This window comes from Lacerta agilis, chromosome 7, assembly GCF_009819535.1.
Source record: "Lacerta agilis isolate rLacAgi1 chromosome 7, rLacAgi1.pri, whole genome shotgun sequence".
Classification (NCBI taxonomy): Eukaryota; Metazoa; Chordata; class Lepidosauria; order Squamata; family Lacertidae; genus Lacerta; species Lacerta agilis.
The window spans coordinates 41,054,864-41,074,407 of NC_046318.1; the positions used below are offsets into that span (position 1 = coordinate 41,054,864).

Genomic DNA, 19,544 nt, shown 5'->3' on the forward strand with positions numbered 1-19,544 from the left:
TCTGCAGACAGCTTCCGGGTCATGTGGCCAGCATGACTAAGCCGCTTCTGGAGAACCAGAGCAGCACACGGAAATGCCATTTACCTTCCCGCCAGAGCGGTACCTATTTATCTACTTGCACTTTGACGTGCTTTCGAACTGCTAGGTTGGCAGGAGCTGGGACCGAACAACAGGAGCTCACCCCATCGCGGGGATTCGAACTGCCAACCTTCTGATCTGCAAGCCCTAGGCTCTGTGGTTTAGACCACAGTGCTACCCACATCCCTGTTGAGCCTTTACTTGCATTATTACTGGCTTTTAAATTTAGGCACATCAGATGAGAACTCTCCTTGTTCAGCTTGTGGCATTGTAAGATCTACCTGTCCATCTTTCATTAATGGAGCCAGGGGTTGGCAGTCAAATATTAACCATGTGACATCCCCAGTAAATTTCACATTGCTTTCACTTCAAGCAAAGCAAGCTGAAAATACCAAATATCATTCTCAGTTTGCATTCATCACCGGCAGCTTGTAGAAGTACGAGATAAAAGAAAGGCACTAGAGGGGAATTGAAATCTAGGGCAGAGATTGTTTTGCAGACAACAAAGAAAAATGTGCTAATGTATTTTCAGATCGTGCCCGGGTGCTTGGAGGGCTGCCCGATGTTGTCACTATCCAGGAAGGCAAGGTACAGTACATTAGTTGAAACTTCTGAAGAGACAGTTCTGTAACTTTTTCCTTCTGAAAGAAAAGAGAGCTTCAGAATACTCAAGCTTTGCTTCTTTTAATCAAGAGACTGCACTCTTTATTCATCCTCTCAGTGCATAATTTCACCATGGTAGCCACACTATCTTTATGTATTTAGGGAGCACTCATTTGTTAAGCAGGATATGGAAGACTGAAGAAGCTGCCAGCCAAGATTCAGGCCACAATCCAACATAGAGTTAAGATTACTTAACCCCATTGATTTCAGTGGCTTTCAGTGTGCTTATATTTGTGGAATTACTGACTCTAGAAATTCATACTTTATGCACAAGATCCACCAAACCCTCTTATTCCAATCATGCACAATCTTCCTGTGTGATGACACAGATCTTCAGATGTTTTTAAAAAGAGACATAAAGACAGTCTGGAAAGTAGTTCAAAGTCATTGGATAGGCCTGCTTGTGGCCAATATCAATTCTAATATTAGGACCTTAGCCATAGAGATATTTGCTTGGAAATATGGTCCAAATGGTGTTAACTATAAACTGCTTTATATAGGATTTTACAATAAGGGATTTAATAGATATCCTGGTGATCTTGTTTCATTTCATCTATTCTCAAAAAACAACAACACAATAATACTTAGATGGTCATATGTAAGCATTACATTTTTAAGATTCTGGATAACAATATCATATCAATAAACTTGGGTTTGCTTCCAAAAGTCATCTACAAATGACTGCTTCTGGCCACCTGATTCAAAATTATACTAGTTATAATCCATAAACAATTCTGAACACACATGAAAAGGCAAAGCACAACTTAGTACTCTTGTGTGCTATTTAACCTGTAATAAAAAGGCACCTCACAGGAGTATAGCATATATTTGGCTCAGTGATTCCAGTAGTAGATTTACCCTTCAATTTCCTTGCAAGGAATAGTGTAAAACGAACTGCTTTGTCTTTAAGATATGTGCCCACTCCACACTGCATCCCCAATCCTTTCATGAGATATACCAACACTAGCTTCCTATCACCAGTCATTGCCCAGTGATGCTGATCTGTGGGAAATGAGGTTGAAGCCTGGCGGAGGGTGAGAAAAGCAGAAGAAAAACTGCTGAGTGTATAATTATAAATTCCTCTTGCAACATAAGTATTTTTCCGTTGATTGGAATGTGTCAAAATAAGTACATGATGGAATATGTGTCTAGACTAGGCTTTTCCTTTCAGATATAGACTGCATCAGAAACCAAGGAAATGCATAGCACCAAGAGAGCTTCCAATGTTATTTCTTGGTCTATATGACCAGCAGAAATGTTATGCCCAGTTTGAAGTGCATTTTAGAGCTTGTTATTTTGCTTATACTATGGTTGCTGAAGTTGTTGAGCTATGTTTTAGCTTTTTTTTTTTAAGGAAAATCGGCAAAAAAGTCAACACTTCTGATAAGGCGTGCCATATGCCCGGGTTTTCCTCGGACGTTTAAAAAAATTCTGCTTGGACACAATTTTTGACAGACAAATCCCCGCTATGTCCGGAAATTCCGGACGTATGGCAGCCCTAACTTTTACAGATACCCATTCATTTTTAAACTGCAATGAGTGAGCCCCGCTCCCATATTTGTTCATTCCTTTTTATTCAAATAAGAACTTGAAAGTATAAAAATTGAAAATCGGTTCATTTATTCATACATTTGCTTTTCACTGCTTGCATTGGGAGCATTAATTAGCATTGATGGAGTCTACAGAAAGAGGGAAATCGGTGAAATTGACAGACAGGGAGGCTCTGTTTAGTTTGGATATAAACAGGGTGATATTTAGGGTAGCTGTGTCTGTGCACCTTTTAAAATTGTGAATAGAATGAGGACCCTCTATCCTGTATATCTGAAATTTGACAGGCCTGGTGCCTAGATAAGTGGGGTATGGAATGTCATGCAATTTGAATGAACCAAACACCATAGTTACAGGCAGCAGAAGAATTGCTGGATCTTCCACTAAAATCAATGGAAAACAAGTGGACAGATTATATTAATGAAACTTTAAAAGTAAAAACAAGTAGAAAATAAAATGTTTTCCTTATGCTTTATTTTATGGATAGCTGCATATTTATCCTACCATGGCTAATAGCCATTCATGGGGTAATATAAGTGAAGGAAAAGTTAGATCATCTCCCTGGGCACTACAGGTCTGATCCAGTTTTGACCTTCTCTCCTTCTGATGCTTTTAATATGAAAATACATGTCAGATGTTCTGGTCACTGGTCTCCTGTATCACATCTAGCTTAGCCCTCATCAGTTCATTGAGAATTTTTCTGGCTCTGCAGCAGTTCAATGGAAAAATGCTATCATCTCATCTTGTCTGATGTGTATCTTATAGCTGGCACTGTATAGTTTTATATAGGTGCATTGCTTTGCTAGCGGTGCTCTGGTTATGCTAGCACTTACATAATGAAACAGTGTTCTCAGTGCTGTGTAAGTGGGTAATAAAAATTCACTTCAGCCTGACATTTGGCATTCAAGACTACAGACAGGGAGCTTTTATGCACCAAGAAAATTGGAAACACATTTTTTCCTGTCCTGTAAAAAACTCAGGTTGAGATGCTGCCTTTTCCAAATTTCAGCTATACGTCAGATTTTTTCCCCCCTTGGCCAAAAACATTTTTTCCCTAAATGCTCTGTATACATCATCATTATATAATGTAAGCCCCGATATAGGCATTCAAAAATATATAGCCTGTATTATTAGTATTTATTGGAGCTATGGTCATCACATGGAATGATTTATCCCAGACTTTAAATGCATGCCATACATGTAAGCAAACCTTTATATGCCAGCCAATCTATCTTATTGATTCCTGGTTTAAGTACCCTTAAAAGTGACCAGTCTGATTAATAATAAATTGAAGGAAAATACAAAATAATAATAATAATAATCCTGTAAGATAGACTTCAATTCCTATACACACTTTCATGGAATTAGGCCCCATTGAACACACAATGTGACTTAGATTAAAACAAACTGTGCTGTAAATATGACAAATAAAGCTTCTGTTAATTTAGCATCACTTTATTCCTATAATTTGGAAAGGATTAATCATGCTGGGTTGTTGCCTTGCCAACTGTTGATTCCACTTATGAACCTTTTTTCTTATTTCTCCTTATATGAGGGAGCTTCAAATGGGACACCACTAAACAGTGTTCATAGTCCAATTACTAATCAGGCAAAACCTCTAACTCTGCCGGGGCCTTTCCTAGCCCTCTATACTTCAGAGTCTCAGGGACAAACTTTGAGTGATGTGTTTTAAACAAGCACACTTAACTTGGGCGCATTCATTTCTGAGAAAGGGGTGTCGTGGGACTTTGATCTTCGAGTTTTGGCTCTTCTATCCTAGTTAGTTTAAACTCATTTCATATAACAGCTGCACTGGGAAACTGCAAGAGTTTAATGGCAGTGTACTAACAAGGTCAATAAACATGGATCTAATCAATTTGGATGTAACAGGAAACTAGAATAGAAACACCAATCTGGCACATGACAGGAGGAGAAACGAGGAGGTGTGCAGGCCCAACACTCATTCTTTTCTTCATAAGCCATGCTTTATTAGGCCAAGATCATTGGATAATATCCAGTTAAGTTATACTCAAGAGTATAGCTACTAAAAATTAATGAACTTAAGTTTGTTGTTCATTCATTTAAATGGATCTAATCTGAGTATAACTAACATGGTCTTAGAGGTGGTGCTGAGGACTCCCAGACTGCTGATTTTGGAAGACTTCAACAACCATGCTGAGACGACTGGTTCTGGGGTGGCTCAGGACTTCATGGCTGTCCCAACATTTCATCAGCCCAACATACGGTATATGGTAGACCACACTCTGGATCTTGTTTTCTCAACTGGGCAGGAAGAGGGTGATCTAAAAGTCCCTTGTCATGGTCAGATCACTTCCTGTTGAGATCTGGGCTTTCAGCACCTATCCCCTCTGCAGAGGCAGGGGACCTATTAGGATGGTCTGCCCTCAGAGGCTGATGGATCCAACGGGTTTCCAGAGGGCTCTGGGGGATTTTCCAGCTGATATGACTGGCGCTCCTGTTGAAGCCCCGGCTGACCTCTGGAACATCTGAATGGCTTGGGCCATAGATGAATTTGCCCCTGAGCACCCTCTCCTGCTCCATGGAGCCAGCTTGGCTCCTTGGTATACGCCAGCACTTTGGGTGATGAAACAAGCTGGGAGACAGTTTTAACATGGGTGGAGGACTGATCAGCCTACCTAGTTGCAATGAAGGCAGCAAAGAAGGCATAATTTGCTGCCTCCATTGCACCATCATTGTGCCTTCCAGCCCCAGGTGTCACTTCCTGTTCCCTGCCCTGAGTGGGGCTGCCAAAAATGGCCTTGCGGGTTGCATGTTGGACCATGCTGCTTTAGAAGAACGGATTGAGAAATTCACTATTTATTTAATTCACTTATGAGAAAGAGCAACTAGGCAATTTATTACTTTAAGTTAAAATGCTCTCATTGCTGAGCCACCACCCAGGAAAGACTGTTCATAGAATATTTATTTTACTTGTATTCTACACTGCAGCTTCAGTTAATATTTATGATCTAAATTAATCATTTGTGCTGTAGCTGATGGTATACTTGCTATTGGAAGAATTTCTGGGGTGGCACCACTGACAGTAAAGGAAATTTGACAACTAGGTCATGTAATGCTCTCCTCCTCCTGATGTAATTTTCAGCTAAAAGTCTTGCCTAGCTAACAAGTGGATAAGGAAGGTACCCTTGCATTTGATCCATATTTTGTTCTCACGGGCATATATAACACATAGTGCCTTTTAAAACCACATGCCAAGGAGTATTGATTTCAGGTTGAAAGCAAGGCAATCAGATGTACAGTATATATTATATTATATTATATTTATTATATTACCGCTCAGCCATTCTGATGAAACTGCTTGAATGTACTTTAATTGCAGCTTAATTACGTGCTTAGCTGTTCTTTTGATTTAGAAGTCTGATTTGCAATCAGTATTGGGACCTTTCCTATAAAAGCAACCATTTATAAAACTAAGAGAACTGTTGCTTAATAAATAACCCAATATTTCAAGTGAAGGCAGCATTTAATTTTGACTTTAAATGAATGTGTTGTAGTTGTTAGTAACTGTTGGGGAGAGTCTGTAAAATATTGAAGGGCTACAGTAATAATTCAAAACTTGTTGACTTCATTCACTTCCCTAAGAACAGAATCAGATTTTTTTAACACGGAACTGATATTTCTGTCTGTTTTATTATAGAAGTAATGTGAAAACAGAGCATATTCAGGATGCTTATTTATAGCTACTGTTTACAAAAACTTTTGTGTGTTTCCTGCAGGCGCTTAATCTTACTTGCAGTGTCTGGGGAAACCCTGCTCCAGAAGTTTCATGGCTGAAGAATGAAAAGCTTCTGACAGGAGATGATCACACCATCCTGAAATATGAACCAGGAAAACAAGCATGCTTCACCATCACGGCTGTCAGTACAGCTGACTCAGGGAGATACAGCCTTATAGTGAAAAACCAGTATGGCACAGAGACTAGTGATTTAACTATAAGTGTGTTCATACCTGAGGAAGGGATGACCCATGTCCCCCTTCCAGATCATGGCAAAGGAGATAAGAAAAAGAAGGCATGAAGCTAAAGCTAAGATGGACAAGTGTTGCAGAGAAGTAGAGTTCTATCTGGTTTAATAATATGTGTGTGTAAATGGTTTTGCCTGTGAATATGAAGTAGATATGAACCCTTCCACTCTCTTCATTTTAGATGTTGTGATCAGGCAAAAATGGGGAATGCTCCCACTCCCAGCCTGGCTTTCTGTCACATGAACTTAACTCAGAAGCATAATAGGATAATGTTCATAACTCAGAAGCATAATATTTAAGGAAGTCATTTAATCAGTGATGTGAGTGAAAGGATGGAAAAAATTACAATCGTTTATTGGAGAAGATTTTCTCACCAGGAATCTAGATTTGAGCCTGCTGGTAATCTAATATAAACTTAATGTAGTGTAGGATAGGACTCTAGAAAACAGGTGTTAAAGCAAACAAATGTTATGTGTTGACATGATATTAATACACACTAATGTCAGTGAAAAAAATTGAACCTTCCTCAGTATTCAAAAATAAATAAAACATGTTTCTTTCACCTTGTTTTGTGTGCGTGTGACTTGTTTACTTGCTCATTACTCTGATGGCTGTTTACCATCCGTTTTAGTTTAACATCACCACAAAGCTAACTTCTTATTGTAACTTTTTGGCTATAATAATCTTCACTTAGGTCTTCAATGCAGCACAGAGAAAGGAGGTGCTGGCAATTTTATTTATTCTACACTAACTTCTGCCTGCTTCAGTCTCACTGTAGTTTATGAAGGCTGCTGGGAATTGCAACTCCGTGAGGGGAATAGGGGTCTCTTAACAATTCTCAGCACTGTTAAACTACATCTCCCAAGTTTCTTCAGGGGGAAACCATGACTGTTATAGTGGTATAAGATTAAATGTATGGTCCATAGCAACAATATGGGGGATAGCCTATGAACAGTTTTAAACTTTTGGGCAACACTGGAGGCAGAATTTTGGATAAGGTGAACTCGATTAAATTGCTAAGACTTGTTTCTCTTTGGGTTTGGTTTATTGGATTCTAGTCTCTAGGGATAAATGACCTTTATATTTCCTCCAGGCCTAGGCTTACTTCAGACATGGCTTTGACTGTCAACATGTGCTTGTGTACCCCCTCTGTCTCATAGAGATGAACAAGCTGGCTTGGCCACACTCATTTCTGAGATGCATGGAATTTGCCTAGATACACAGTAGCCATAGGTTTTAAAAAAAGAAACCAGCCTCAGGGAAGAAGGTAAAAATATTTAGCTGCTTAGATCTAGTTCCAAGAAGAAAAACTCTTTATTTCTTCCCAAAGTAACCTGAAGGTACTTTGTTTTGTTTGTTCTTTACATCAGCCTTTTGAAATGTTTTTAAGCAGAGACATGGGGGAGAGTAAGCACCTTCAAAGTCACTTTGCTTCCAGCCACAGAGCATCAGACACATGTTTCATTTTTCCATTGAAATTAATAATTTAAGATGCTTAGCTGGGTCAGAGTGTTCCCTTATTTGCTACACTATAAATGTGGTTTGTGACTAAACAAAAGCTCCTGATTCTCCAAGTTTGGAAAATCAGCTAGTTAAATTTGATTATTTTAAGCAGCAGTTGGCAAGTCTTTTTATTTTACATTAAATTGGCCAGGAAAACCTTCAGCATGGACTTACATTGCAGTGTAATCATACTTGAAATTGTATTAAGTAAAGAAAGCAAGTAAGTAAATGTGTGTGAAGTACATCCTAGCAGTTTGTACTGTTTCAGAAATTGCTCCATTTTTATTTGCTCAAATTAAAGCACTTCAGGAAGATGAATTGAAATGGTTGGTGTGCAGAGATAAATATCAGTTTCCTTTAACACAGCAGGTGTTTCATAACTAGGGAAGGCTATGTTTGTGATGCCTCTTAGTTGCTCCATAGTGAAGTCTGCAATCTTGCCACAAAGGGTCCATCATAATTTAGTAACAAGGACTTTCATAACTCTTCTGATCATGTGCTCTCTTAGGTAGAGACAAATTGGAAGAGACAAATAAGCCCCACATGTCCCTTTAAAGAGAAAGTGTGTGAGGGCACCACCCCAACATGAACCATGTGTTATTTTCCTTGAATCAGATTTCATTAAGCCATAAGTAAGATAGATTATTGCTTCAGAAGAGATGTCTGATCCAAATGAAAATCCAATTGTAGAAGATGGAGATGATCCCAAAGACAGCTGGTCAAACTAAAGGGATCACAAAATGTTCGGTGTAGTAAGACAGAATGGCATAGCAGACAAATTCTTGAGATTCGTGGAGAAAAGATTGAGTTAAAATATAGGATCATTGTTGTTATATTACTCTTATTATGAAACATATAGTATTGATATTAGATAGCATTTCATGCCTGAGTACTATGTCTGGTGAAATGAGAATGGCTTCACTGAACACAGCATTTTGTCATAAACTCAAACTTGATTGTCTTGCTATACTGTAACTATCAGATTCACCCTTCCATGGTAGTGTTGAGAATGCAGAGCTAAAGGGAACAGTGGTCTGACACAGGCTGTATACCAGGGGTAGAAAACTTAAGACCTGGGGGCCGGATGCGGCCCAATCGCCTTCTCAGTCCGGCCCACGGACAGTCCAGGAATCAGCATGTTTTTACATGAGTAGAATGTGTCCTTTTATAAATAAATGCATCTCTGGGTTATTTATGGGGCCTACCTGGTGTTTTTACATGAGTAGAATGTGTGCTTTCATTTAAAATGCATCTCTGGGTTATTTGTGGGGCATAGGAATTCATTCATTCCCCCCCCCCCAAAAAAACCATAGTCCGGCCCACCACATGGTCTGAGGTACAGTGGACCGGCCCACGGCTGAAAAAGGTTGCTGACCCCTGCTGTATACATACTGCACGTTTAAAGCACAATTCCCTCCACCAAATAATCTTGGGAACTGGGGATTGTAGTTCTGTGAGGGGTAAACTACAGTTCCCAGTATGCTTTGGGGAAAATGTAAGGTGTGTATGTGGTGCACTTATAAGACAGCTTCCAAGGTTCTTCCTATGCTCTAATGGTGTTCTTAAAAATGTAAATAAGTTCCTATATGTAATTCAACAATCAGCAAAAAAGATTTGGATAGATGTGTAATACTCTTTTATCTGCATGTGCAAAAATGATATAATTTTGTTTATTTGAAGGCTAACAAGGATTTCACATCCAACATTATGGCTGTTCTGCTTCATGGAATATTGAGAACCTGAGATGTAATAAAAATAAACTTGCAGGGCATGCATGCCATATGGATTAACATGTTTTAAAATAAAGACCAGATTGAATACCCACTCTTCTGAAATCTCATAAAACCAAACTGTAATGTGATTATCAAGTTCAAGTACTAAAAATCAGTGAGTCAGTTCTAACATTCTAACTTCTAGAATCTAGAGACTGGCCTAAAATCATAACTTTTAAAATATCGAGCATTTTTGTTTTTAAATCAGCATTTGGTACAGTCATTGAAAAGTGACGCTTTTAAAAGATATCTATAAATTTATGAGAGCTACACATTTACACCGTTAATACTTAAAGTGCTCCTTTGGCACAAGTCCCAGACAAATAGAAAAGGCAGGCAACACTGCAGCACAAGGAGAGTCAGACTGGCTGTATTCCAATAAATAAAAGCTGAAATTCTTATGCATTTGTAGTACTTCAATAGCATGATGTCAGCATCAAGCTAAATAAATGATTTATTCATTCTGTATACTTATGTGTGCTGTATTATTTTCAAACTGCCTTAAAAAGGTAGTTTTTCGCACAGCATAGTTAAACTATAGAATTTGATCCCACTGGCCACTGACTTGGACAGCTTGAAATGAGGATTAGATAAACTCATGGAGGATAAGGCAGTGTGCCTGTGAATACAAGTTGCTGGAAACTTCAGGATAGGACCAGCTCACCCATGAGGCAAGGTGAGGTGACTGCCTCAGATGGCAGGATCCACAGGAGAACCAGGTCCAGCACCCAAGGAATGCATCGCATGCTGCTGCTGCCGCCACAGTGGCAGCAATGGCTGCGGCACACTGTATCTGTCACCTCCTCACCAGCTCATCTCCATGCCTCTCGGTGAATAGGAGTCGCTGCTGGTCTCCTCCCACCCCAAGGAAGGAAATGGTGGGAAAGGCTGCCTTCTGGGGTCTCCTGGGCTCTGCACTTGCCCAGCATGAATCAGAGCAGGCCACTCCTGCATCCTGCAACGGCCTTTGATTCCCACTTCAACCACTGGGTAAAGCTGATTCGATTCCCTCTTTTGTACCTGATGTAGATCTTCACTCCCGCATTGTTCCCGGTGTAAAACTTCACTCACCCCCTTTTCTCTGGTGAGGGGATGCCATTTTGTGGTTCGCCTCAGGTGCTAAAATGTCTTGGGACAGAGCTGCCACAGGAGAAGAGAATACTGTTGCATTCAAGTCCTGCTTGTGGGCTTCTTGAAGACATCTGGTTGGCCACTGTGAGAACAGGATGCTGGACTGGATTGGCCACTGGCCTATCATAGCAGGCTCTTTTATGTTCTGAGACTAAGTTAAACAATAGATACAAGATGACTTCCATATTCTCTACTATTATAGTATCACGTTATTATTTTTGTGACCGTATAGACACAAACATCCAATGGAAATAGAGGTTCCCAGCCTTAGAAACAAGTAGTGCAATTGGACATTGTATTGGGACTTGGGATTTTAGAAACCAAAGTATTTAGCCTTATGCAGGTTGTTTTCTTTCAGCCTTCATGTGCATATGTATATGCATATGTATATCTATAATCATTAAAAAGGAAGATCCTTGTGAGCGTGTTAACCTGTGATTTTAAAATACTTTGTACAATAAAGTATTTTGTACAATAGAAACAATATATGAATGATAACCAACCATTTTGTTCCAATAGATTTCATTTAACAAATGATGAACAGACCAGTGACCCATACTGCAGTTGGTTGTATACTATCTAACTTTGCAACCATGGTCTTGCACCTTCCCAATCCAGAATCATGTTCCAATATACAACAGTGTACAATATATAGTTGCTTTCCAGACTACATGTAAAAGCAGCTGATCCATCTGTAATAATACTACAGTGCACTCAGTTGCCCATCAGCTCAGTAAACTCAGATCTCCTGCACATCAGATGGGCAGTTGATAAATGTATTGTCCCTGCCTTTCTATGAGACTGCTTAAATTATTAAGATACAAGATCTGGCATTCAGATATAAAATCTTGGCCCATTTCAGCAAAAAATTCCATTGCTGTCTAAAGTTTTTACTTGTCCCTGTGTTTCCCTGTGGACTTCTGAACCCCACTCACCAGAAATTATAGTCCTCCTACTGCTTACATGATCGCTTATCCCAGGATAAGGGCTTTTACTCTTGTAGGGATTGTTGACCCTCTTTTGACTCACTTCAGTCTATGAGCCACGCCCTGAACGTGTAAACAAAACCAAGGATGAACTGAGTTCAGTGGACACAGGGAACACTAACCTCTGCACAGTAATTAGAGTATTGTTGTTACAGGATTGGGCAGCCAATGGGTTAGGCTGGGTAAACATTACTAGCAGGAATTACAACACCTCTTGTGCTCTACCTGTACTATGAGCCATGTGTGTGTGTGTGTGTGTGTGTGTGTGAGAGAGAGAGAGAGAGAGAGAGAGAGAGAGAACAGTGTATGCATCAACTTAATTTATATTGTGGCTAACTATTGCAAGAACTGGTGCAGGGGAAAGATGGCTTTTCATATACAGCATGATATAGACTTTGCATACAGAAGTACTGATACAGAAATGCTGATAAGATAAAGCACAAAGGCTGAACATATTGTTTTTGCTTTCTAGGTACCTAATGTGCCTTTACTTAAGATAGAGAGTATTTCACCGTTATTTCAGCACTTGTTTGTGTGATACCATCCCACAAATTGTCCTATTAAATCACTGTATAAAGCAACAAGGCAGTACCAAACTACTCTGTAGCTTTATTTTTTAATGCAAACCTCCCCACACTGCTAAATAAATAAAATGTCATAAAGAACCTACACACCCCAGCTTTAGATTGTGTACCAGGTCTGTGTGCACTTGCCTCAGGCCTCTTGCTGTGGACTATAACATGGCTACTAACAAAGTCAAATCCAGCCCACTTAGTAGCTTGATCATTCCACTTATTGACATTTTAAAATAATTATTGACTTATTTATGCTGCTGTTTCCCAGTACAAGGTGGTTATAGACAGTCTTATCATGCTGGAAACTGAAGTGGAAAAGGGATAGAATGTCTTCCTAGAAGCCTTAAAGTTGCAATCTATATTAGCCAGAGGAAAAGGAGAAGAGAAAACGAGAGGAGGGAGAACAGAGCACCACACAGTAGTATTTGACACATAGATGACTGTGGAAGAGATGGAGGCACTATTAAATTTGGAAGCAGCCTTACCAAGTAAGTGGTTTGTGAGGAGAAAGGACCTCATCACAATGGATCACCACAAGTGATGCTGTAGTATAGGGATCAACAACCTTTCTGGACAAGTGGGTACGTTTCAAATTTTGAGAAAGTGATATGGGTTCATTACAAAATGGCAGCTACGAGGGCATGACGTAACACAAAATTAGAGAGAGTATTGTCATTGCTGCTCACATGCACACACCTCACAAAACCTGGTTTTGATTGTGGATATACAACTATCAATGGCATAAGAACCCTGTTTTCCCCAGTGTCAACCCTAAATCAAAGTCTGGCCTGCCACCCTGAACCCACTTATTTGCCAGTAAGCCCCCTTAAAGACAAAAAGGCATACTGCTGAGTAGAGATGTATACCACAGTACTGTAAGTAAACTATACAGTGGATTCTTATGAGTGTCTCCTGCACAACAGGAAACATGCCAAAACCTCTTTGCAAAGTTTAAACATTTTGCCTCTGCCATTTGGGGAAGGAGTTTTACAACATCTACCTGCACTTATTGTGTAGTAGTATTTTCATCAAATAACTTCTAGGGATCTCAGATGAACCCACCACAGAAAAGATGTATCCTGGTAGCAAAAAAAAGGAAGGGGAAAGGCCAGATAATCCTAAATATGTTTCTGCTTGCTCTTGATCAGTGCCTGCTATATACTGTATGCATAGCAATGCGTGTATAAATTACATTGTCAATTACGAAGAGTTTTTAACTGAAATGAATCATCACTTATATTGCTTTGTTATAGTCTGCTTCCCTCCCTGCCAAGGAAGAAGGGGTGAATGAAGATCTACGGTACTTGAGCAACAAGGTGAGGAAGAAAGATCTACATTGGGATCTGCTGGACCTGTGGATCTTGTTGCCTGAGGCAGTTGCCTCACCTTGCCTCACTGGTGGGCCAGTAATGCAACATTAATAAAATGGAGCATATTGTTGTGTTTGTATCCCAAATGCAGAAAATACACACAGAATGCATGATAGCAGGAGCAGGTGAGGCAAAAGGAATATGCTGGAGGAACATACACATGTGCAACAGAGATGCATTTGATGAAGTACTCACAAGCATGTTCTCATCAAACAAGAAAGCTTTGTATTTTTTTAAGTGTCTAAGTTGACCAAGAAAAACAAAAGCAAGATATTAAAATGCAGGGGACCCACACTGGCAGCTCACATTGAGAATACAATACCTATCAGTAGTTTCATCTGAAATCAAACATAGGAGTAGATAGAAGCCCTCCAGATGTTCAGATCCATGCTAGATTGGCTTTTTAAAATAAAATAAAATAAAATAAAATAAAGGTGAAGTCTTCATTGCGTGGAGGACGGTGGGTGTTTATCCTTCCAGTCTCGAAGCATAACATACAACAGGAATGTTAATGTGTAGCTTATGATATGCAACTGTATATAGGGCTTCAGCACGCCCGAAGCACAATGCACACGCTGGCGCTGGCTATATGCACTCTGGAAGGGAGATGCACCCGCTGCGCTTGCAAGAGTCTGCAAGCAACAGATCACGATCCACTTCAGAAGGAAAAGAAGAAGTAAGCTCCTCCCTATTCTTGCCGACGCTGCCACTGCCACTAATTAGCCTGGGGCATTTTACATCGCAGCAGGGTGGAATGTTGGGCGCGCGCTCGAGAGAGAGAATACCGTGGCCTGCCACCCCCACCCCCTCTCCACGTCACGTGCGCCTCACCTCCCCACCTCCCCCCCCCCCGCTAGTTGGTGGCTTCGTAGCGCAAGAGAGCGAGGGGGCGCGAGAGCGGGAATTTCCGCCGGGCGCGCGCTCTCGTTCGCGTGCGTCACCCCCCGCCTCCGCCTCCTCCGGCGCCGCGCGCTGGCTGCGTTTCCAGCCCATTCAGTTCATTCAACCGCCGCCTCGAGCGACCGGTGGCTGGTCCTCGCCCTCGCCAAGCCTCCCTCTCTCTCCTGCCTCCATCCCACTGAGGGCGGACAGTCAAGGTAGGCAAGGAGGGGGAGCCCCTGACCTCCTCACCAAGGCAGCCTGGGGGAACCGGGCGGCTTCGAGGGGCCACCACGTCCCGTCCCCCCCCCCCCACTTCCTCTCCAGCTCCGCGTCTGGTCCTAAGGAAGCTCTGCTGCATCTGCATCCTTCCCTCCTTCGCCCGCGCGCAGCACGCGCCCCCTTCCCAGCGTCACCTAGGTCCCTCACCCCAAACAGACGCCGGAGGAGGTCGGGACTTGCGGCTGCCTCCACAGCTGCGCACGGAGGAGGAGGAGGAGGAGGAGGAGGAGGAGGAGGGAGTCCCGCCGAGGTCACAGGGCGCAGCCGCGCGCCTCTCCTCTCTTTCTGGTCCCCACCCCTTCCCCCAGCTTCCAGATAGATGGTGAGGGAGAAGCCCGTTTCCCCTGGACTAGGGCCCTTGGTCCTCGCGAGCCCTGTTTGCTTGCCAGTGTATCGGGGGAAAGGAAGCTGGTGGTAGGAGGTGACCCACGATCAATGCCGGCTATGGTGCCTTCCAGCAGAGAGGGAGGGGTGGGGGTGTAATCTTCCACTGTTTGTAGCATAACTGCATACATTTTTTCTTTATCGTCATCAGGGCAGTGTTTACTCAAGAGCAGCCATTGAAAGCAAGCATGCAGGTTTTTTAGCGGCCCCTGTTTGCAATCCTTTACACAGGGGTTGCTGCCCATTGACTTCAATGGGATGTAAAGTAAAACTGAGTGTCTGGCTGTTGGTTTTATTGAATTCATGTGCTTTGGTTGCCTGGGTTCTGGATGTAGCTGTCTGCTCTCTGATTCAAACCTATGGTTGTAGTGCCTGTGATGCATGTCTCAGTGGGTTGTTAATGCTTCTGTTACCATTAATGTATGTTGTGTGCTGGGACTCTTATTGAACTGCTACTTGAATAAATGAATGACTGAATGAATACATGATGTAACTTGAAATCATGCTGAAGTCTTGGTTGAGATTGCCATGAAAGCTTGGCACATTATTTATGAATTTACAACCACTATCATGTGCTAAGACTTAATCGTACTATACCAAATTCCTAGCAAATCTTCTAAAATCTTATACTGTTAAGTCTGAAACAGCATTTTTTTTTAAATAAAAAGTAGAGCCATGTGTTTTAGTCTGAGATGTCATAAATATTGACATATTTTATGTCTTTCTTTTGCAATGGCATATGTTAAAGAAAACTGACTGATATGTTTACGCACAGTGTTAGGTCATGTTTTACTTTTACTTCTGATAATAGGAGGTACAGCCACATATCTATATGAAGGTACTCTGAGTTCTCTGCCAATTGCCAGAGCTATCCAAACACATGGCAAGTAGCAATGGAGCAGTGAAGCTACTGCCACATCCAGAGCCCCATCATTCAAGTTGGCCTAGGTAGAATGTGGAGGGGGAGTCACAAACTGTTCCAGGCTATGCCAACCTGGACTTGATGTAGCAATCTGACCTGAATTGGACCAGGTGCCATTAAGTGATAGTAGTGGAGCTGGCTTGGGATTTAGTGGTTCCCAGGCTGGCTGAGCCTTTTCTCTGGGGCACTGTGTTTTGGAACATTCTGCAGACTACCATTGGTAGAAAGCTTTCCAACAGGTGGAACAGGGATATCTGTGCCAGCAGAGTAAAGCTAGTGTCACTTCTTGGTCAGAGCCTGATGGAGCTGGTCTAGTCTGGGCTTTCACTCCTATGTAGTGGATTGCAGTTTTGGGTTAGGTAAAGGTAAAGGGACCCCTGACCTTAGGTCCAGTCGCGAACGACTCTGGGGTTGCGGTGCTCATCTTGCTTTATTGGCCGAGGGAGCCAGCATACAGCTTCCGGGTCATGTGGCCAGCATGACTAAGCTGCTTCTCGCGAACCAGAGCAGTGCATGGAAACGCCGTTTACCTTCCCACCAGTGCGGTACCTATTTATCTGCTTGCACTTTGATGTGCTTTTGAACTGCTAGGTTGGCAGGAGCAGGGATCAAGCAACAGGAGCTCACCCTGTTGTGGGGATTCGAACCGCTGACCTTCTGATCAGCAAGCCCTAGGCTCTGTGGTTTAGACCACAGCGCCACCCGCTGTGGGTTAGTGCATTACTTACTCATGGGGGGAGGGAAATTGACATTTAGGATCCTTTCTAATGAGCTAAAGCTCCCAAATTTGATATATATGTAAAATAAGACATCCTGATTACTAGAAATCAGAGTGGATTTGATTAAATCAAACTGATTTAAATCACTAGTCAGTAAGGCTTGATTTAAATCACAGTTTTCTACCTAAAGACTAATTCTTGCTGGTATAACTTTAATATGCAAGTAGATGAAGATTTTTACAATAACAACTTTTCATGTTAGTTTTTTATCCCCAGTTTAATAGGTTAATCATTCATATTTGGACAACTTTTCTGTTGTACTTAGGAAGGAGAAAAATTATAATTACCTTAATAATAACAATTTAAATAGATTTATTAGATCCATTCCACTCCAAACAATCAGAAAAATATTCTTTCTATTCTATTCACTGAACTTCTTGGAACTTAGCACTGAAGGGGTTGATTCTGTATTCATAGGTTTGTAGAACAATAGGGTTAAGGTCTTTTTCTCAACTCTGTTCATGTTATAACATTTTTGCTGTGAAGAAGGGGCATGTGATCTCTGCTGGGTCAAATTCAGTTTTGAGAACTGCAAAAGTAAACCAAGCATCTGTGATAATATCTTGTAGGCAGAGAAACTGCCCAATAATTTTACAAAAACCTCTGGAAGAGCATAAATGACATTGTGAATGGATTAATGGAATTTATTTACAAAAAAATTAAACATAAGGTATACAGCCTTATTATATATAGTTAAAAAACTAATCTTTATTTCATGATTGAATAACCTTTGGATGGTAATATATTTTCCTCAAAAAGCATTTTATTTTAAAAAATCCGATTTAAATTTTAAAAAAATCTGATTTTTTTTTTAAAAAAACCATTGCTTTTTATCCACCCTGCTAGAAATATATGAAAAGGGAACACTTGTACACCTCTCTCTGAAAACTAGAGGCCAAAAATGCACCCCAGGTTGTTAAGGTATTTCCAGACAACCTGAAAAGGTAGAATTTGGCACACAGATAGCCTGAGGTATTTGAGTTACTTGGAAAGTCTAACAACCTGGCCTTTCTGCAGCACTTTTTTACATCACCCCCTGGCAGTCTCACAAGTTCATGTAATAAGGTTTGAGTTTCTGATTGTAATACAAGGTGGTTAAGTGAATCTTTCTGTGCTATCTTATGCAGAAGTTAATCCTCTTGAATTCAGTGAGACTTACTGACAAGTGAGAGTGTGTAGGTAGGATAATGGACTTACTGGTTTGTAAAATTTCCATCATGCCTGTTGCCATAAAGCAGTCTCAAAGTGACTTACAATAGTAATGGAATAGCCCCATTATCAGTCTTAGGATACTTTGATGAAGGCACATTGCATTATTTTCAGCACAAATTCTCTAATGCTTGTTAAGAATATAAGACTTGTCTTCTTGAATCAGATTTAATTTCCATCTTGTCTTGCACTCTGTCTTAAGCATTGCAGTGATGATGAATGAAATACACATACCCTACTGTCCTTCCCTCCCCCTAAGTTTGGTAATCAAATGTACATTGCCCCTCGATAATAAATGTTCATTCTTGGTTACTGTTAGTGAACTTCTGTGAGAAATGATGCTGATTAGTAGAGTTCTCTCTGTTATCTCTAGGATATGGACACTGGGGTTGGAAGGAAGTTCCAATATAGAATCTGGAGTTTCAGAAATATTAAGCACTCATTACTGCTGATGTAAGGCTGCCTGTTGATCTATTCTTCATTATGAAGGGCTGAAACAGATATGTTATTCACACAATTAGTAATTCCCACCTCATGACTTCCATTTAAAAAACAACCACCACATTGTTGCTAATTATATAAGTAAAATCACATTTACTTTGGTGCTTTTGCTGATCAGAGATATAAAACCTTGTTTATTTCTTGATTCCTAAAGAGGAGAGAAACCATTTAAGGCTACACAGTAAAAGGATGCCCATTGGTTAGCTCTTTCTAGATGGAATAATAGTAGGACAGAACACAAGGATTTAGTCAGTAAGGCAAAATAAATTTCAAAACGCATGTGCATCTATTTTATTTGTCCTGTGATCTTAAATGAAAACAGGCAATAATATTACAATACCCAAATGCAAGCTCATGTTTCTAGAATATGGCTTGATTGCTTACTTCAGACAATCTGGTCCTACTTCTCCAACAGGCACACAGAGACTGCAGTCCTGTGAACCCTTCATATGGGGTAAGCATTATTGACCACATTAGAATTCTGAGTAAAGATGCATAGGATCACATATTAGTCTGCAACACCCCCAAGCTCCTGGAAAATAGTAAGAGGAGAGATTTGGGAGAGCTAACTTAGGAAATTCCACATTTTGGAAGCCTCGCTTATAAAAGCTGCCATGATTCTTGCTTCCTGACTCTGAACCTATGGAGGCCTTGGATGTCATGACCTTATGGGACGAAATAGGGTGGCCACCATAGTATGGCATAGGTATATCACAATATATGTGCTTTGCTGCAGTGGTAGAATACTCTTTCCCATGCTATCTGATCCTGGATAACCCACCAATTACAGTACCTTGCTAGAAAACTGGTTGACACAATGATTGGATGAGATGCTTCCCACAAGTAAAAACAGTTAATTCAGGGTAAGAGATGGAATATCATAAACACAGATCTCTTAAAAATATGTTTAGACAAGATCCTTTCTCTGGACATTAACATGGCTTTAGAAGCAGTGGA

The 19,544-nt window shown here is 40.8% G+C and overlaps 2 protein-coding genes across 4 annotated transcripts in view; both read left to right on the top strand.

The window, feature by feature from the left end:
* MYOM1 (myomesin 1) overlaps positions 1–6,628 on the top strand; it is a 68,270-nt gene extending 61,642 nt beyond the window's left edge. For all 3 annotated transcript variants that reach the window (XM_033154975.1, XM_033154976.1, XM_033154977.1), the window contains 2 exons: positions 611–666; positions 6,048–6,628. In XM_033154975.1, the coding sequence (XP_033010866.1) occupies positions 611–666; positions 6,048–6,347 (356 nt within the window). In that variant the 3' untranslated portion in view covers positions 6,348–6,628. The remainder of the gene's footprint in view (positions 1–610; positions 667–6,047) is intronic.
* A 7,949-nt stretch (positions 6,629–14,577) lies between these two features.
* Positions 14,578–19,544, top strand: part of LPIN2 (lipin 2) — a 35,227-nt gene continuing 30,260 nt past the window's right edge. Inside the window, exon 1 of the mRNA XM_033154981.1 lies at positions 14,578–14,728. The gene's annotated coding sequence lies outside the window, so the exon portion shown is untranslated. The remainder of the gene's footprint in view (positions 14,729–19,544) is intronic.